Source organism: Monodelphis domestica, chromosome 1 (genome assembly GCF_027887165.1).
Source record: "Monodelphis domestica isolate mMonDom1 chromosome 1, mMonDom1.pri, whole genome shotgun sequence".
Taxonomy (NCBI): Eukaryota; Metazoa; Chordata; class Mammalia; order Didelphimorphia; family Didelphidae; genus Monodelphis; species Monodelphis domestica.
In genome coordinates, this window is record NC_077227.1 from 28112650 (window position 1) to 28133096 (window position 20447).

The 20447-nt window shown below is 34.4% G+C and overlaps 1 protein-coding gene across 4 annotated transcripts in view; it reads right to left on the reverse strand.

The window, feature by feature from the left end:
• Window positions 1-20447, reverse strand: part of CTNNA3 (catenin alpha 3) — a 2164949-nt gene that overhangs the window by 580102 nt on the left and 1564400 nt on the right. For all 4 annotated transcript variants that reach the window (XM_056819226.1, XM_056819225.1, XM_056819237.1 and 1 more), the window contains one exon: window positions 16722-16922. In XM_056819226.1, coding sequence (XP_056675204.1) covers window positions 16722-16922 — 201 coding nt within the window. The remainder of the gene's footprint in view (window positions 1-16721; window positions 16923-20447) is intronic.

A 20447-nucleotide genomic window follows, 5' to 3' on the forward strand; every position in this document is an offset into this window, starting at 1 on the left:
TTTTTATATCCCCTTGGCCATAGCTGCCAATTGTCCTCTGGGATGGTTGGATGAGTTCACAACTCCACCAACAATGCATTATTGTCACAATTTTGCCATATTCTCTCCAACATTGATCATTTTCTTTTACAGCCATATTGACCAATCAGATAGGTATGAGGTAGTACCTAAGAATTGTTTTAATTCACATTTCTCTAGTTAAGAGTTATTTAGAACATTTTAATATGATTATTGATAGCTTTATTTTCTGCCTCTGAAAACTACTTATTCACATCCTTTGACTATTTGTTAATTGGAGAATGACTTATATTCCTATCAATTTGACTTGGTTCTCTATACATTTGAAAAATTAAACCTTTATCAAAGAAATTTTTAAGTCCCACCCCCTCATCAGTTTGTTGTTTCCTTTCTAATCTTGGTTACATTGGTTTTGTTTGTAGAAAACCTTTTAAATTTAATATAGTCAAAATTATTAATTTTATATCTCATAGTTTTCTCAGTCTCTTGTTTGGTCATAAATTCTTCCCTTCCCCATAGTTCTGACAGGTAAACTATTCTATGTTCTCCTAGTTTACTTAAAGTATCACCCTTTATGTCTAAATCATCTACCCATTTTGACCTGGTCTTGGAATAGGGTATGAGATATTGATGTATACCTAATTTCTGCCATATTGTCTTCCAGTTTTCCCAGCAATTTTTGGCAAATAGTGAATTCTTATCCCAAAAGGTAGTTATCAAACACAAGATCTCCAGGGTCATTTACTCCTAATCTATTCCATTGTTCCACCCTTCTATTTCTTAGTACCAAAATGTTTTGATAATTACTGTTTTAAAGTATACTTTGAGATTTTATAGTGTTCGGCTACATACTTCACATTTTTTTATTCTTTCAATATTCTTGTTGAAATTTGTTATTATTTTTTCTACTTTCATAAAATACTTTTTGATAGTTTGATTGGCATGGATTTGAATAAATAAATTAACTTGGGACAAATTGTCATTTTTATTATGTTAGATTAGTCTATTCATGAACAATTAATGTTTTTCCAGTTGTTTAGATTTAACTATATTTTTGTGAAGTACTTTCTTTGTTCATATAATTCTTTTGTTTTTCTTGATAAATGGATTCCCAAGTATTTTATATTGTGTAGAGCAGTGATGGAGAACCTTTTGGAGGGGTGTTGCTGATGTGAGAAATATTCTAAGGTGCCCTTGGAGAAGAGGAGGGGATCAGTCCAGCCCCACATTCCTCTTGATTTCTAGTGATGAACTCTGGAGAACTCTGTGCTGAAATGGCAGTACACATGCCCACAAAGAGGGTTCTGAGTGCCCCCTCTGGCAGGTGTGCCATATGTTCACCATCACAGCTTTAGGGTTATTCTAAATGGAATTTTACTTTCTATCTCTTTCTTTTGAACTTTGTGGGTAATATGTAGAAATTCTGGTGATGTGTATGTACTTATAAGGTATCTTACAATTTTGCTAAAGTTATTAATTATTTCAACTAGTTTATAAATTTATTTTCTAAGTATACTATATTCTATGCAAAGAGTAATAGTTTAGTTTCTTCACTGCCTACTTTAGCTCCTTCAATTTCTTTATCTTCTCTTTTCCTAGAGCTAACATTTCTAGTACAATATTAAATGATAGTGGTGATAATGGGCATTTTTGCTTCACTCTCAATCTCATTGGGAAAGCTTATAACTTTTTTTTTCCAATTGTAGGTGTTATTTGCTGATGGTTTTAGATAAATAATACTTGTTATTTTAAGGAAAAGTCCTTTTATTCCTATATTTCCTAGTATCTTAATAGGAATTGCTGTTGTATTTTGTTGATGGCTTTTTCTAGAGATAATCATTTGATTTCTGTTAGTTTGGCTATTGATACAGTCAGTTATGCTGGTAGTTTTCCTAAATATTAAACCAGCCTTGTACTCCTGGTATAAACCCCACCTGGTCATAGTGAATAATCCTTTTGACATATTGCTGTTGTCTCTTTACTAGTATTTTATTTAATGTTTCTGCATCAGTACTCATTCAGGAAATTGGTCCCTAAATTTTTTCTCTGTTTTACATCTTCTCGGGTAAGGTATCAGCAGCCTATTTATGTCATGTAAAGAATTTTGTAGGTCTTTTTCCTTGCCTACTTTGCTATATAGTTTACATAGTATTGGAATTATTCTTTAAATTTTTGATAGAATTAACTTGTGAATCCATTTGGCTCTGGGGATTTTATCTTGAGTTCATTGATGTCTTCATCTGAGATGGGATTATTTAAATATTCTATTTCTTCTCTTATTAATCTGGACAATTTATATTTTTATAAATATTAATCAATTTCACATAGATTTTCAGATTTATTGTCACATACTTGGAAAAAGTACCTCCTAATGATTGCTTTAATTTACTTTTCATTGGTGGTGAATTTACCCTTTTCATTTTTGATCCTGGAAGTTTGATTTTCTTATTTCTTTTTTTAATCAAATTAACATCCTAAAGAATTATATGACTATTTTATTTTTAAAATAAAACTAATTTCTAGAATTATTTATTAGTTCTCTTTCAATTTCATAAATTTCTCTTTTTATTCTTAGGATTTCCAATTAGTGTTTAATTGGTGATTTTTAATTTATTTTTTCTAGTTTTGTTTTGTTTCTTTAGTTGCATGCCAAATGCAGTGATCTGCTTTTTCTCTATTTTATTCATATAAGCATTCATAGATATAAATTTTCCCCTAAGTACTGTTTTGGCTGTATCCCATTTAATTTTATACATTGTCTCCTCATTGTCATTCTCTTTAATGAAATAATTGAGTGTTTCTATAATTTGTTCTTTGACTCACTCTTTGTTTATAAATTGATCATATATTTTCCAATTAATATTTATTTGTCTTTCCATAAACCCTTATTGAATATAATTTTATTGCATTATCATCTGAAAAGGATGTTATTTCTGCTTTTCTGTAATTGGTTTGAAGTTTTTATGGTCCTATACATGGTCAGTTTTTGTGTATATACCATATGCTACTATAAAGAAGTAATATTTCTTTTTATCCTCATTCACTTTTCTCCAGAGATCTATTAAATCTAACTGTTCTAAAATTCCATTCACTTCCTCTACTTTTTTTTGTTAGATTTATCTAGTTCTGTGAAGAGAAGATTGAGGTGCCCCACTAGTGTAGTTTCACTATTTCCTTCTTAATCCCATTTAGTTTCTCCTTTAAAATGTGAAGAGTGAAATTTAGATTTACTCCACCTTGTTTACTCTTTAGAATTTTAGCAACAAGGAATGTAAACACCCCCACTTAAGGATTAACTGGGAGAGGATAGTCTATGACTCTGGTGTGCTATCAAGTGACAAATCAGAACAACTGACTCACCCCTCTGGGCTGTCCGAAGCCAAATTTAAGTCACCATTGGTACATATGAGACACAGGAAATGATGTAAAGAACTGCCTTTATATTTCATGTCACTTCCTGTGAAAGGGAATTTTTTGCAGTCTTTGGCTGTGGAACGGGACTTGGAGCTCTAGTGTGGGACCTCAGATTGCTTCTCTTAGGTGACCACGTGGTGAGTAATAAGGCTGACTCCCGTTTACCTTTACCTTTCTGAATGCACCAGCCTCCATGGAGGCCCCTCATCTTAGAGGACATCTCATGGCTGAAAGCCAAGCTAGATTTAATCTATTGGGAAGTCCCCTTGGCTGAGATGTCTCTGAACTCCCTCTGGCTCAGACCAAGCCAGAGCAGCTTTCCCCTTCCCTCCCTCTCCCTCATTCTTAATTTCTTCCTTCTATTGAAAATAAACCACCATAAAATTCTATTCTGACTTGAGTATTTCATTGGGATTTAGAATTAAATCCCTGGAAACCACTAAAATTATATTCAGTCTCAACCCTAAAATTTACCGTTAACAGGAGGTTATGCTATTTGATACATATATGTTAAGAAATTATATTGCTTCATTGTCTCTAGTACCTTTTATCAAGATGTAATTTCCTTCCTTATCACTTTTAACTAGATCTTTTTGCTTTAGATTTGTTGGCAATCATGATTGCTACTCATGCTTTTTTCTTTTAAAACTAAGTTGAAGCCCAATAGATTCTTCTCCATTTCCTTACCTTTACTCTTTATGTGGCTACCTGCATCAAATGTGTTTCTTGTAAAAAACATATCATAAGGTTCTGGTTTTTAATCCACACCACTCCTCTTGAGCTCACCCATATTATATTCACAGTTATGATTACCATTTGCATATTCCCCTCCATCTTATTTTTCCCTTTTCATTCTACACTTTCTCCTTTCACTTTGTCCACCCACACAAATGTTTTTCTTTTAATCATGCACCAAATTTCCCCTCCCTTAAAATACTTCCCTCCCCATCCCCTTGCTACTTCTTCTCCCTCTTGCTTCTCTACAGTATAAGATAGGATTCTATACCCCAATGAGTATGGTTGTTATTTCCTGTCTGAGTGAATTCCAATGAGAGTAAGATTTAATCTTTGCCAGTCACCACCCTCATTCTACCCTCCACTGCAATAGATGTTTTTACCTCTTTATATGATATATTTTATCCCATTTTACTTTTCTCTGCCTTTTTCTCTCAGTGAAATTCTATTTTAACCCCCCTTTTTATATCATGTCATCCTGAACAGCTTGTTCCCATACCATCTATCCATGTATTCTCCTAACTGCTCTGGTAATGATAAAAAAAAAAAGAGTCACAAATATCTTTGAAATCTGAAAATCTATCTTTATTGAATCTCTTAAATGTTTTGTCTCATTTATTTTTTTGTACTTCCTTTCAATTTTGTATTTGGACATCAGATTTTATGTTTGGATTCAATCTTTTCATCAGGAAGGCTTGGAAGTCATCTATTTATTAAATGACCATTTTCCTTTCAAAAGAATATATCCAGTTTTGATAGCTAGGTAATATTGGTTCTTAACCTAATCCCTTTGCCTTCAGGTATACCATATTCCAAAATTTCTGATCCTTTAATGTAGTAGCTGGTAAATTCTGTGTAATTCTGATTGTGGTTTCATAATATTTAAATTGTTTCTTTCAGGCTGCTTATAGTATTTACTCCTTGACATACGAGCTCTTGAATTTGGCTATAATATTCCTAAAACCACTTTTCATTTTTAACTAAACTTTTGCATATGGTTGCTTTGTCCCACTATTAGCTACTGAGTCTGTGCCTTGCTCTTCTTTGTCTCCATAAAAATGTTCTCTGGTTAGGTTTTTGTTTGTTTGTTTTGTGTATGTATTTGTGGATGTGTGCTGTTTTCCTAATTTTCTTTAGACATTTATTTTTACTTTTACTTTTATCTTAAAGGCAGGCTCTGTTATCAGCAGGAAGGAAACATTCTTTTAAACTTCAGTTTTTCCATCCTTTTACCATCACCTCTAGTTCTGGTTTTCTGCAATTTTCAGATATTCCAATGTAGTATTATGGTCTGTGGGCTTCAAGGTCTGGAAAATACCTCCTACTTCTGATTCAAACTCCTCTAGGGATTGTCAATGCCTTTCAGGACTCAGAGATCTGTGAGCTACATTTCCCCAGAGTTCAGGGGCCTCAGTTCAGGATTGAACAGGGTTCTGGACATCCTCTTATGCTAGCTCCAGAAGGCAAAGACTTCCTTGATCTTGGGTTGCCCTGAGGTTTGCGTCTTTGTTTCTGACTTGGAGAGAAGTTCAGAGCCTCTCTCTAGGCTTATACCAGCCTGGTCCCCTGTGGATTTCCTTTCCATGGATCTTGGGGTCTCATCACTAGATTGAACTGTCCATGTGCCATAGACATTGGATCTCACTACAGATTTGTTGCCAGAGCTTGGAACTTGAAGGTGTGGGTTGTGAGATGCTTTGTTGTTGGCATAGGCAGGGTTCTGGTATCTCAAATTTGGCTTGTGGCCAGTGTCAGAACCTGGTATAGTTGATGGGATGTGGACTGCTTGCATTCCTTTCTGAATGGTTTTACTTCCAACTCCCCTCTCACCCCAATGAGATAGACTCTTTCTGCCTATGTATCATATTGGTTTCTATAGGAAACCTTGTTGGTTCTGTGACTCCTGTATTCATTTTGAGTTGTTATTTTAAGGTTGGTTTGAGAAGGTTCTCAGAATGGTTCCATATTTTGGTGCTTCTACTCTGCCATCTTGGCTCTACATCCCAGAAAGCCAAATGCTATCACTCTAATCTCTATAATATTAAATCAGATCATGTGCATTTAGAACTTTTTATCACAATTCTGTTACCAATTATCATTATTATTCAGCTAGACTCCTAATATGTCTTTCCATTTCCTTACCTTCCTATCCCCTTATTAATTCTCTTTTAAGTGGTTTCCATATTAATCTACCTTATACATAGATTTTGTCATCATCACAGCTCTGCCCAGAATTGTTGAGTATTCTCAGAAGATAATAGAGAAAATCCTTAGACAAAGATTCAAGGCCCTCCACAGTATGATGTTATCAGAGGGTGCTATTTTTTTCTTTGTTATTCTCAAGTCTACATTGGCTATTTAAGGCAAATTGAACTACATTGAAATACATACAATGTCTCATGCTTTTCCTTTACCTCCCTACATTTCTGAATTTGCATAGTCTATTGCCTATGCCTGGAAGGCACATGTTTTTGTGCTAGCCTTGGAGGCAGGAAGGTCTTAGTTCAAATCATACCTCAGAATTAATTAGTTGTATGACCCTGAACATGACCTTCAGCCTTAGTTTAGTAATTTGCAGGATGAGAATAATAATGTGTTGTTGTTTAGTCATTTTTCAATTATGTCCAACTCTTCATGACCCCATGATAATAAAGATATTAGATTTGTTTTCCATTTCTTTCTCCAGCTCATTTTACACATAATGGAACTAAGGCAAACAGCCTTAAATGACTTGTTCAGTCACACAGTCAGTAAGTATCTGAGGCCAGATTTGAAATGAAGAGGAGTCTTGCTGATTCCAGGACCAATGTTCTCTCCACTATGCCACCTAACTTCTCATGAACATAGTAATATCATCAACTTAATAGGGTCATCTGTTTAAAGTGATTTGCAAACCTTCATGTATTACATAAATAGTGCTAGATATTTTTATTTTTAGTAGTCTAATATACATCCATATATATCTGTTCCTATCAATAATTGTTAAATTCCTCCTTCATATCCTCAAGTCTCATCTACAGATTGTCTACTCCATGCAGAGTTCCTTGATTTTAATGGTGATGACCATTTTCTCTTGGAGGAAGGAGAGGAGGAAGAATTGTAACATTCATTTGAATTGCATAGAATATTGAACATATGATTTGGCCATAAAAATCTGTATGTTCAGATCCTATATGAACCTTGGGAAGTTGTTTCAACTCTTTTAGATTCAACTTCCTCACTACAAAATAGGGACGATATTAGTATTTTTATAGGGTTGTGAGGAATAAATAAGATAATATAAATGAGCACTTTTTGAAAGATAAAAGAATTATATAACCATCTAATAATATTATTATTAATAACTTTGAATCATGAAGTTATATTTTAATATAAAATGGATAATTCATTTTACAATTAAGGAAACTGAGATCTCAATAGGGTAAGTAACTTATTTAATATTATACAGAGAAAATATCAGGGCCAAGATTTACATACAAATCCTCTAACTCCAAATTCATCAATCTTTTTAATCTCATACATTATTTTGTAGTATAGTGATTTGTGGATTGAATGCATCTGTTTCCTAGAGTGGAAGCTCCATGAAAGCTTACTTCTACTTAGCCTTTTTCCTGGAGTTCAACACAGTGTTCTGTTCTGTATATGGTAGATTTATAAAAAGAATCTGTCAATTCTCAAATCCCCACTCTAGAAAATGCTGGAAGGTACTCATAATAATATCATTTTGAAATTATGATCTTTCACTTGGAAACTTCTTCACACATGGAACATCTTGGCAAAGCCCTCTTTTCCCTTGTAACTTAATCTTGGCTTCTGGCTCATCTGCTTTTGAGCAGCCCCAAGCACCTCAAACTAGCCTGAAAGTTCTAACCAACTGCCACTTAAGCTCTACCATGCACACTGACTCAGTCCTGAGAGCAATCTCACCTCATATTTTTACCCAGCATCAATCTTGCTCCCACTTCTGGGAAAGGAAGGAGATTGGAGTAACTAGAATTTCCATGATCTATACTCAGAAATATTAAAATGGAAGTAAAATTTATTTTGCTTTTTTATTCCTACAGATTTTCCTAAGGGCACTGTATATAAAGAAAGCTGGTGGGGAGGAAGGCCCAGTCCACCCAAAGTCCAAGCTGAACATTTCGCTTGTACTGTTGATGTAACAATCTATTTTTTCCTTTTAACTTTTCAGATATAATGGCAGAGAAATTCTCCTGCTGGGCAACATCTAATTTTATAGACTGATAGACATGTCTCAAATATTTTTGGATATAGCCAGGCCATTTTTTTACATTTTCTTGGAGGATAAATGCTGTGCTGAATGGGATAAGAAAAGACGGGGTTGACTCTCAAACCTCAACAAAAATGAAGCCAGAAGACATTCAGCTAAATATGAACTGAATACTGGTCATTAGAGACAAAATGATGCCATTGTATAGATGATAGAAATGACAGGCAGACACATTGCCAGAATCTAGGCTAATAGAATTTAGGGAGAAAAGAAATAATCACTTTGGAAATAAATGTTGTTTCCTTTTTTACGAAATTAGAAAATAACAGTATGAATAGACCAAAGAGGATGGCTACTACACATACACAGATCTATATAGCTGACAAGTAGTCAGTATTTTGAAGGGTCTACAATGAGGGCAAATCTACTGCCTATTGTGGAATTCTATACAATTTTTAAGTTGCTCCATTTGTGACAGCTTATATGAAACCTAAATTTGCCTCCAGAACCTTCAAGTTTCATGTCAATGCTTCAAGTTCTATCTTCTATAGCTAAAGAGAAGAAGGCTGATCCATTTTCCAGATGACAGTTCTAATACCTGGAGTTAGCTTATCCCATTCGTGTCATCTCTCTCTTTCCCCATGACCCCTGATGGACACCTTTTTTTTTACTTAGAATACTACATGTTAACATTATATATGTTTAGTCAGCACTGGGGAATATTGTGGTTCATGTGTTTGATAACCGTGTTTAGAGAATAGCTAGTTGCAGTGTTTCTAAATAAGAGGTCAATAAACTAAAATAAAATGCACACATGTGTATGGATATGCACATATATAGATCATATTATGGTGGAATTGGTTTCTTTGTAATTCAATGTATTTTGTTTTATGTACTTAAAACTACTTTAAGAAAAATCCATAGATTTCACTAAATAGCCAAAAAGTTCCATGATACACTAAAGGTTAAAAACTATTGACCTTGTCTAATTACCTCAATTAACATAAGAGGAAACTGAATCCCTGAGTAAAGTGACTTGTTCATGGTCATATAATCATTTATGTAGCAAAGCACTGATAAAACCTCAGTAATAGAATGAAAGGATCATATATTTAAATGTCAAAGATATTCCCCAAACCAACTCTTCTTACAGATGAAGAACCTGAGGAACATGGATGTAAAGGGATTTGCCCAAGATTACTCAAATGGAAAATGGCAGCTAGAATTCAAACCTAGATCTCCATACTCTCAGTTCTGGACTTTTTCAACTTTGTTTGATATTTTCTTTGTTATAAACAATTACAGCACAAACCTTGCAGATTATTTTAAGTCATTTTAGTGTGTGCCATAGATTACCATCCTGGAAAATTCAAACTCCATAATATAGCAGTTAACATTTGGAAGGAAATTAGATCAATTTCAAATTTTCACAGAATAGAATTGTTATTTATAGCAGTAATAATAATTAGAAGCAGGATAGTCTTGGATTCAAGAAGAGCAAAGTTCAATATACCTAAGTCTAAGGGAATCATTTATCTATAATAGAACTAGGATTCATCCTCCTATCTAAAGACAAATGACTAAAGACCAATGAAGTCTTGCCATATACACAATGCCATATATACTCATAACTATATGAACTGCCAAGGATGATACTTTTCTAATGGTTGCTATGTCTGAAATCTGAGAGATGTTCCCAAGTGGGCAATGGGATAGAACGAGGCATAAATAATACATTACAAATCTATCCATTTTGACTCACATGAGAGACCCAGATATTCCGCGAGCCTCCTGTGAGACAAGGTACTTGAGATTAGGCACAATAAATATTGCCCAAATGTGATATGCCCAATGTTGTGATTACTCTTGGCAGATTGCCAAAGTTTGAAAATGAGTTAATGAGCCCAAAAGTCTGATTAAAATCAGCGATGTTATTTTCCAAAAAGGTTCTTTGTGATTTATATAAGTGCAGCTTGGTTTTAATTATCCATAATACCACAAGGTATATTTTGCCAAGATAATGCAGTCTCCATATTAGAACATTTCAGAGTAGTTTGCATTAACACATTTTTGAGATTCAGGATAAGACTTCCCAATAGTAGGCACTGTACATAGAAATAATATGTAACATTTTCATGTTGCTAAAGGGAAATTTGTCTTGATAACCCTGAATATATGATTTTAGCCTTTCCTTAGATTCCATTATTTGTTTATTAGGCAATATTTCCATGGTGTGTAGTAGATGATAACAAAAACATCTTTTTTTTTTTAATTTGGAGATGAAAATTTGGAATCATTTTTAATGGGTGGGAAAATGCTCCAGGGTTTTGCAGATAAGGGGAAAACTCGCTATGCAAATTAATCAGATTGTCTTAATCTCAAACTAATTAATGTTTCCATCTACTATTTTATTAGAATTCCCTTCAATCAGTATACCTTCATTATGTTTCAAGGGAACCTGTATAGGGAAAGTTGAAATTAATGTTCTTAAAACCTAGAAATCTAAAGCCCCAAAATAGAAGTTTTTATTAAAACTGAAAATAGAGAAGAATCTCTCCAAGAAATTGAACTGACAAGTTTGGAAAGGCATGCATTATATAGAGATGGTTTCTAATAAGTCACTGCTCATACAGAGTAAGCAGAATTTATTCTGGGTTTATAGATTGAGGATTTCTGGGCATAACTCACACACACAAAGATCAATGGAAGTTTTCTGAAATTACTGAATGGAGAAAAGACCCCTCCATCCTCCAAGCCTGGGCTTCTGACCTGTCTCAATAATAGGGAAGTTGAGCCACTGTTCCACTATGTAATCACTAGCAGTGGGAACTGGTTGTCACAAAGCAGGAATTCAAATGTTCAGGTAAATTGTGGCCATCCCTCAGGCCCTACACCTGAGGCATCTTCTCCCCAATCCCTAACCCCATTGGAAGCAATTAACATCAACCTAGAAGAACCAGTGGCAGAGACATTTTGGGCTCTGGCAATCTGAGCTCCAGCCACGTGTCACCACTTAACTGACCCACATTTTTACCATTAAACTGAACAGATCCACAGCCAGGGAATCCTAAGCAGGACTGAGTGATGTGGAGGATTTCCCTCCAGTATTCATTGATCCTTCTTTTATTGACCTGTGGAGGGAGCTTGTGGGATTCTTTGGACTTAGCCATCTGGGCTTAGCTCAGGAAAGCAAGTCCTAAAAGAATGACATCCCCTGGATTTGGATAGCAAAAGCCTGGGTTTGTGAGGCGTAGAAGGAACAAGAGATCCTAAGATAATCATTTTACTTGGGGACAGTTGCTATAGATGACAAGTGGTTCGAGTTTGTTAATGAAATTGTCTGAAGTGACCTTAATGTTCTCCTTCCATCTATTACTAAATTACATTATTACATGTAAAAACAATCTCTATTATATGTAAAAAGAATTTTAACATTTTTGATGTTTTCAGTTCCAATAGATTTAAATATAATTTTTAATTTTGGAGTTTTCAGTTTGAGTTCCTAAGTTTTAAGTTCTCACCCTTTTTCTGACCCTTCTTTCCCTCTCTTCCTGCCTTCTCCCCTCCCAGAGAAGGTAAACAAACTAAAAAAGATTTTGCAAGTGTAACCTTCACTCTCAAGGAATAATAATAAGTTATAAGGAAGGAAGGCAGTACTCTCACATTATGTCCATAATGTTGTTGTTTTTTTATTTTAGATTTATTCAAAATGTTTAGTAGAGCATAGGCATCTTTAAGAATACTAATGGGATAGATAGATGCAGAAATCGAGACAGAGAAAGAGACAGAGAAAACAAAGATTCACTAACAGAGGAGAGGAGACATTTGCAATAGACAGATAGATGGACGTGTACACATATAAGTGAAAATTATGTAAATAATTTATGTGAAATATGTGATAAATTGAGTACACAAAGCATTTGCTAATTATATGGTTCCAATGATAACCAGGCACTAAGTCATACATGTCTTGACCTTACTGATTTTTTTGTACAATCACTACCACCTCCAAAACATACTATTCCTCTTTAATTCCCTTCAAGAATTCACTTCTGACTTTCCAGACTTCTATCACCACCATTTCCCAGAAGCCTAGGCACTCTGGCAATTCCTTTGACACTGTGGCCCCTCCCTCTGATTAGTCAGTTCCTACCAGAACATGCATTTCAAAGAATGATGGAAGTCATCTACGCTTACAACTTCATTCTTTTATAAACCCTAATACAGATTTTTCAGACTTCTTTTTTCCCCACTGTCTCCCAGTAGCTTTGTAGGTCTGGAAGATCCTTTCACCACCATTCACCAAAAGAATTCTCACCCACAAAGATCACTTCATTTCTTTCCTTGATATTTTTCTTCTGGCATTACTCCTGACTTTCTAGACTTCATAACTATGCCCTCTGCTACTATCTCATCCTTTACTTTCTTTTAGCCCCCAGTTTCTCTTTACTCAAGAATATCAAAGCTTCTCTGTGAATTTCTCATCCTGGAATATTTCTGAGTTGGACCAAACTTTTCTCCTTTTATTTAATAATGCTTAAGGCCTCCATTTTGTGGAAGGGCTCAGGCCAATCATTCTTCATTTCTCTTCTGGAAATGTTGTTGAGGTTTCAGATTTCAAAACCCTTTCTCTATAGCAGGTACCTTCATCTTCCCCTATCCCTACCCTCTATACTTTTTCAACATTTTCTCTTATCTTCCATATTTAGAATGTAATTACTTTAAAAGCGAAGACTACCTGCATTATAGTTTATATTCATATCCTCCTCTTTTAGCATAGAATATGTATGTACATTTAAGGTATTTGTATTATAACTGATTTATTCTATCCATATGAATAGAAAAATAATATAAGTATATAAGAAACTAAAAAATAATATGATGACATTAAATAGCAATATATTGACATAGTTTTTTTTAATTTTTCATATTAATGGACAATACAATATAAATATACTTATGTAAATATCTATGTGTATATAAGAAATGAAATAATGCTTCCTGAGAAAGAGTTTACTTCTATATAGATATGTGCACAGAAATTAAATTCCCTACTAGTAGGGATTATTTCTTTGTTTTCATATATTCAAAGCACAACATAGTACTTGTCCTATAGTAGGTGATTCATAAATACTGGTAGATTGCAATATCTTTCTCTGTTTCCATTTGCTTTTCTTTATATGAGTGTAGTTGATTAGAAAGGAATTTCATCTGTCTGGTATTTGCCCCAAATCTATTTCTTTTAAAATTAGTTTATCATTTGGGGGGGATGACTCAATGGAGAGAGTGTCAGGACTGAAGTCAGGAAGACTCATTTTCCTTAGTTCAAATATGGCCCCAGACAGTTATTATCTGGGTGACCCTGAGCAAGGTCCTAGGTTCAAATGTGGCCTCAGACACTTCCCAGCTGTGTGACCTTGGGTAAGTCACTTGACCCCCATTGCCTAGCCCTTATCACTCTTCTGCCTTGGAGCCAATATACAATATTGACTCCAAGATGGAAGGTAAGGGTTTAAAAAAACAGAAAGAAAATAAGGATGATATCAAATCCTGAGCTTTAGAGAAACAGTTACAGATTCTCAAATGGGAACTTGTTGATTATCTTTATTTTAAAAAGTATGAAGATTTGGACCATATGCAAGACAATAATTGCATTCTTTATCTTAAGTCACTCAGTAGGTTTATATTAGAACTGAAAAGATATTATGAAGATCAACTAATCTTTCACCTCTTATTATACCAATCATAAAACTCAGACCTATGGAAGTAAAAAAAAGTTTTCAAGAACATGTAATTAGAGAATGGTGGGGGCAGGACTCAATTCTGAGGCTCCCCATTCATTTCCTTCTTAAGGATTTTTCCCCTTTCATGTGTGAAAGAGTTTAAACTTGAACTGGATAGAGATTTTTCAAGTCAAAGGATTCTTCTCTGGAAAAGGAATGGCCAGTCTATATACATAACATTAGCCATAAAAGCTATTCCACATGGAGGTTCCATGAAGAGGGATGGGCATATGTTATCAACAAAGGAAAGATCTAGGAAAACTCATAGAGACTCATGAGGAAAAAGACTATCCACTAACATAAAAACAACAGATGGAATCTAATTGCAGGTTGAAGCATACCATTCTGCTTCACTCTATTTCTTCTATGAAATTTTCTCTGGTTAAGTGATACGTGTCTTCTTTCACAATATGACAAATGTGGAGATATATATTATAGAATGTTTATTATATGAACTGCCATCTTGGGGAGGGGTAAAAAGGAGAGAGGGAACATGAATTGCCAAATGTCAGAAAATAATTATTACAAATTGTATCAGTATATATATATATATATTCTGTGAAAAAAAAGAGGGGTGGGCATAGCACCTAGGAATAAGGAGGGGAAAAATAAGCCTGCTATATTCTGCCTTGGTTGAGCTAAAACTACACTGCTATGTTCAGTTCTCTGTGGCCTATTTTAATAAAGATATTGAGAAGCTAGAGAGGGTCTAGAAGAAGATAACCAGGATTGTGAAGGGCCATAGTCATTAAGATGGGGATCTGTTAAAGAAAATGGGAAGCTTAGCTTCAAAAAGAGATTTATTAGTGGAGAAGTAGAGATTGCAATCCTCCTTAAAGCTAGTTCCTTCCCTCTGTCTATTAGCTCCAATTTGCCTTGTTTTCACACAGTAGCTTACATGTTGACTTCTTCTTTAGACTGAGAATCAAAGGAGGGGAGATATTATTTTTGCCTTTCCTTATATGATCAGTCCCTAAGAAAGAATCATCAGTCAACAAATGCTTCTTCTTCTTCTTTTTAACTCTTCCCTTTTATCTCGGAATTGATACTATTTATTGATTCCAAAGCAGAAGAGTCATAGAGGTTAGTCAATGTGGACTAAGTGACTTGCCCAGGGTCACAGAGCAAGGAGGTGTTTGAGGCCATATTTGAACCCAGAAACTCTCATCCCTGGGCCTGATTTTCAATTCACTGAGCTACCTAGCTATCTCCCCAATTTTTGCATCTTGACTTACATTGCTGTTAATAATCCCAGACAGTAGAAATAGGAACTAGATTAGGAAATTATGAAAGATATTGTAACAATGATGATACTTAGCTCTTCCCTTATTGCAAAGATTTAAATTGTAATTCATTTCTATTTTTAAATTTTAATCCCCATCCTTCTTAAAAGTTAAGTAGAGACCTGCCTATTTTTAGATTCAATCACAAAAAAAGTGCAAACATGATACTTAAAGTTGGGTGAGAAGATCTGCCCATGTTAGATCTAATCACCAAAGGTGTAAACATTCCACTTAATAATTTAGTGGGAGGTCTGTGTTTCACATGTGAAACAGTGGGTAACGAATCAAAATCAACTGAAACTGACTGCCTCCTGGACAGTCCTAGAGCTGAGCATCAACTATGATTGGTAGACATGGAATTAAGGGAAGGCATAGGAAGTGATGCAAGGGAAAATGTCTTTAAAATGGGCTGTCACTTCCTGTAATTCAGAGTTCCTCATTTTTGGAAGTGGAGATGGGAGTCTTAGAGAGGAACTTTCTGTGAGAATACAATTCTTCATGCTTTCAAGTTGAGGCTGGTGAAGAGGGGCAGAAGAACCTGCTGACTGGACTGACATGTGGTGACTGAAAGGCTGACTCTAAACTGCTAGATTTTTCTGTAGAGACTTCCCCAGGTCCTTGGCTACAAGGGCTGAGGTCTATCAGGTTGAGGACTAAACTCCCCTGCCTGGGTTTTGAGCCAGGGGCCTGAGATAAATTACTTATTTGTGTGGCTAGATTTCTTACCTTATCCTCTCTCTGATTTCTTGCTTCACTCTTTCTACATTTTGTAAATAAATTATAAATAAAATCTCTTTGGAATTAATTAAATTCTTGGTGACCAAACTCTTAAATAATCAAGTCCAACCCTTTAAAAAATTAAACCCTTTCTCAACTTACAATAAAAAGAGGGAACTTATACTTTATATAATGATACAAAGGCCTAGTTATGGAGAATTACCCCAAATCACTCTTTCTGCCTCAATTTTCCCATTTTTAAAGTAACAGGATTGAACTAAATGTCTTCTAAGGTCCCTTATCTCTCCAAATCTATGATCTTATTGATGGTCCACAAAAGCCAATAGAAGAGATAAAGTTTTATTTCTATTAATATATTCATTTCATAACCATGGTATGCAGCTGCATACTAGGCAGAGCTGTCCTCTGTAACAGAACATGTAGCATAGGCTGCAGTCATCTCTATTTTTTATACTTGATGTATATCATACAAGGACAATGAGAGAGCAATATCAATGGACTTCAGAAACTGGAACTTACCAGTGTTGGTAAGGTAGCTAACATTCCTCAGCACTCCTTCAGTGTAAGCCCCAGGCTCATAACTGTCCATTTCTCCCATAACAATGTGAGCAACCCTTGCAGCTCGTCCTTTGATTGCACCAGCAGCACGGTCTAAATTGTCGATATCCTGGTCTCTTAAAGCAATGATGCACTTGTTGACATCCTCTAGGATATGGCTTTCTGTCAACAAAAAGGAGGCAAGAATTTTACAAAGGATGGACTTTCTCAATTAAAGTTAGACATGACTGAAAATATCTACCATTTATAATAGAGCTTTATGGATTCACAATGTTTTATATATATAAATCTCATTTAATACATGATATGAATATTGAGAATTATTATACATACACTGTGTGCGTACATACTAAAGAAAGTTCAAAAGCTATAAGGATAAAATTAAATATTTTCCCTTGACATTCTACTGGAAAAAATTATTTATTATAAGCCTATTTATTATAAACTTAAATCTTGTTACAATCTATCCATGCTGTTTCATATAGCTTAATTCCTAATTGTAAGCCTGCTATCCTGTTTATAAAAGTAGAATATAGTATTCCTTGTCTCTTTCCCTCTCACCACCAAAAAGAAATATATATATGAAATATATATATATACATATATATATAAATGATACCAATAATTGAATCTTAAATTTAAAATAGGAACAATTAAAGGTCACCTAGTATTCCTTAAAATATGCCTTCTTGTAAATAAAGAAAATAATTATAGCAAGACATATTTATATAATACTTAAGTATTTTAGGGTAATATGATTTCCAATAATGTAGTAGATGCTTGGGATAGGAAAATCTTCTTTCCAACAAAGATTTTATCAGGTCCATGAACTAATGGATGTGTCTTAGGGAGTTATTTAAGACAAAAAGAAATGAAATGATGAAGCATAGAATTAATAATTACTAAAGTAAGAACAATAGAAAACAAGGATTAAAAATGATCATTATTTTACTATAATTTCAAATTATTCATTGATATTTTGATTTAAATAACTATTGAATGCTTATTTTTACACCTTTTTTCAATTTCAAGGTTAGCGATCATTTAACTAAGATTATAAAAGATTTAAAATATTAAAACATATTTTCAAACAAAAAAACGAACTTATCAACTACCAGATAACATCAATAAGGAAATTATGTTGATATAGTGCAGTCCAGAAAGCTTTTATGTAATAGTTTGTACCCAATGGGTACCCAAAAAGAAAACACTTATTAAGAGAGAGAAATAAGTCATTAAGATTAAGTAATATTTTAAGTGTCATTAAAAGTCTTTTATGATCTGGCAATCTCCCACTTTTCTAGCTCTATTTCATATTATTGTTGTTTCAATATTCAGTGTTCTAGTTAGACTTCACACCTAGGGGTTTGCTAACACATTGTTTTTAGTGAAACCCTAGGAATAAAGAACTGAATCTTTATTGTACTTACACAGATCTAGAAAGTATTTGTCCCTTAATGTGTCCTCTTAATTTCTCTAGTTTTCCTTGAAGGGTCCATTCAGTTATCGTCCTCCATTTTAAAATTTATTCATCACAATTTTATTGTTGTTCAATCATTTTCAATCATGTTTAACTCTTTATGACTAGGTTTTCTTGGCAAAGGGACTAGAATGGCGGATCGAGGAAGTTCATCCCCTCTCCCTCCTGAGTAGCTTGACCTGTCCATCAAACATTCCTCACATAACACAGATGTGCCACATTTGTGTCCCTGTACATGTTGTACATCGATAAAAGTCAAGGCTTTGGGCTTGAGAAAAGGGAGAATCAAGAAGACAATGAAGAAGGAAGAATTTGGGAACAGAGAGGGCAAGTGAGAGGGAAGAAGGAAGAGATTTGCCGGTTAGGGACCACATGGTTAGGTTACTTAGAGGAATAATTGTCTACCCTTTCCAATAAACTTTCTAAAATATATATCTGGGTAGAAATATCATTTCAGTTCTTACAGTCGTTTGACATTTCCTCCTCAATCTCATTTTATGGATGAAAAAACCAAGGCAAATAGGGTGGGAAGGTGACATTAACTATTGAAAGTGGCTGAGGCCATATTTAAAGTCAATAATAGGATTTTTTTAAATTTCCAGCTGGTCATCTATCCACTGGGTCACCTAGTCTTGCCATTCATCATAATGCCTCCCTTTTCCCCAAGTCTTCTCCCTAGGAATTCAGAAGCTATTTGAAGATAGGTAATAGTTCGTTCTTATTTCCATACTCAGCTGATGATACCCAAGAAAATAGCTAAGAAAACAGTTTTTCCTCTAAACTTTATTAGCAGCTTTTTTTTTCTTTGTAATGCTCTAATAGTGTTTTCTCTGATCTCTTTTACTAAATGACTTGGTCTTTAAAATAAGTCCCTTTGAGGGATTGTTTCCTGCTGGCTTGCTCTAGGTATCAAAAATGCTAGTTATAAATGAATGTTATGAAGCAAGGAAAAAAAAAAGTAGTTTTAAATCTCAGCTCTGCTCTTTTCTACTGAATGGCCCTGCTTAACTTCTTCATGATTCAGTTTGCTTTCTTTAAAAATGGGCATGAATCCATCCCAACTACTTGCACTGTAGAGGTAAGGATCAAGGGAGATGCTGGATGCAAGATAACTTTTAAGCACTGAGTGAACATCAGCTATTCTCATTATATTTCAATTTTGCTCAGAGCTGACATCTTCTCTTCAGTGAGTGATTTGCTAGTGTGCATTCCTGTTTCTTAATGCTGAAGTGTACCAGAATAATGTTACGTGAATGCGTCTCCCTTGGATCCCTTACCAAAAATATGAACATATTGTCTATTTAAATAAAATTTGAAATTTATCTTCTAAGGAAATAGACAGGGGAACAGTGTCTGGGCATTCAGAATGCTGGCTTGGGGATTTCTTATTTTGCTTTTCTACACTAAGATCATCAGCCAAAATGTTAACCAATTTTCTTAATTCTCTAAAACTGATATTCTGCTGACAGTATGTCCTCAAACTTCATGCAGCCTCATTCCTCCCCAAACTTCTCAGCTTGTTATTTTTAAAATGCATGAAAAATACACAATATTTTAAAAAAACAATTCTATTATAATAAAGTTGTCAAAATTTTTTAAGTCCATAGACTACTGCTGGACTATTTGCATTGAGTTTAATAGAAAAGAAGGAGCCATGAAATGTAAAATTACAATAAATCTGGAATTTCTATTCCACAAGACCTTAGTGTTGGAAAGGAACTAAGTATCCATCAATTCCAAACTGGAATTTAAAGCATTTCCCCTAATTATCATCCACCAAAAGTGGTTTTTCTATGCTTTCCTTGAAAAATTCCATACGGGTACGTTGACTCTCTCATGAGGCAAGCCATTCCATTTGGGCCAATAAGATCCAAAATACAAGTTACATGAGGCACCTTCTACATACATTGGCTAGGCTAGCACCATGACTCAGAAACTTATTCCCTAACATTTACACTAATTGCCTTCTTTCAACTCTATACTTCCTGTTTTATTGTCCTTTAGGTTCCAGTTTAAATATGTCCAATATCTCTTTATTTATACATGACAACCCTTCACATATTTTAAAACAACTAGAATATTTTGAGGACTAACTGCAGATCCAACTATAATGGCTTCAAAACAGATTTTTAAGGGTAGTTTTTCCTCCTATGAATTATGCAAATAAGATACATATCATTTTTATTCACACTGATTGTTTGGCTCTC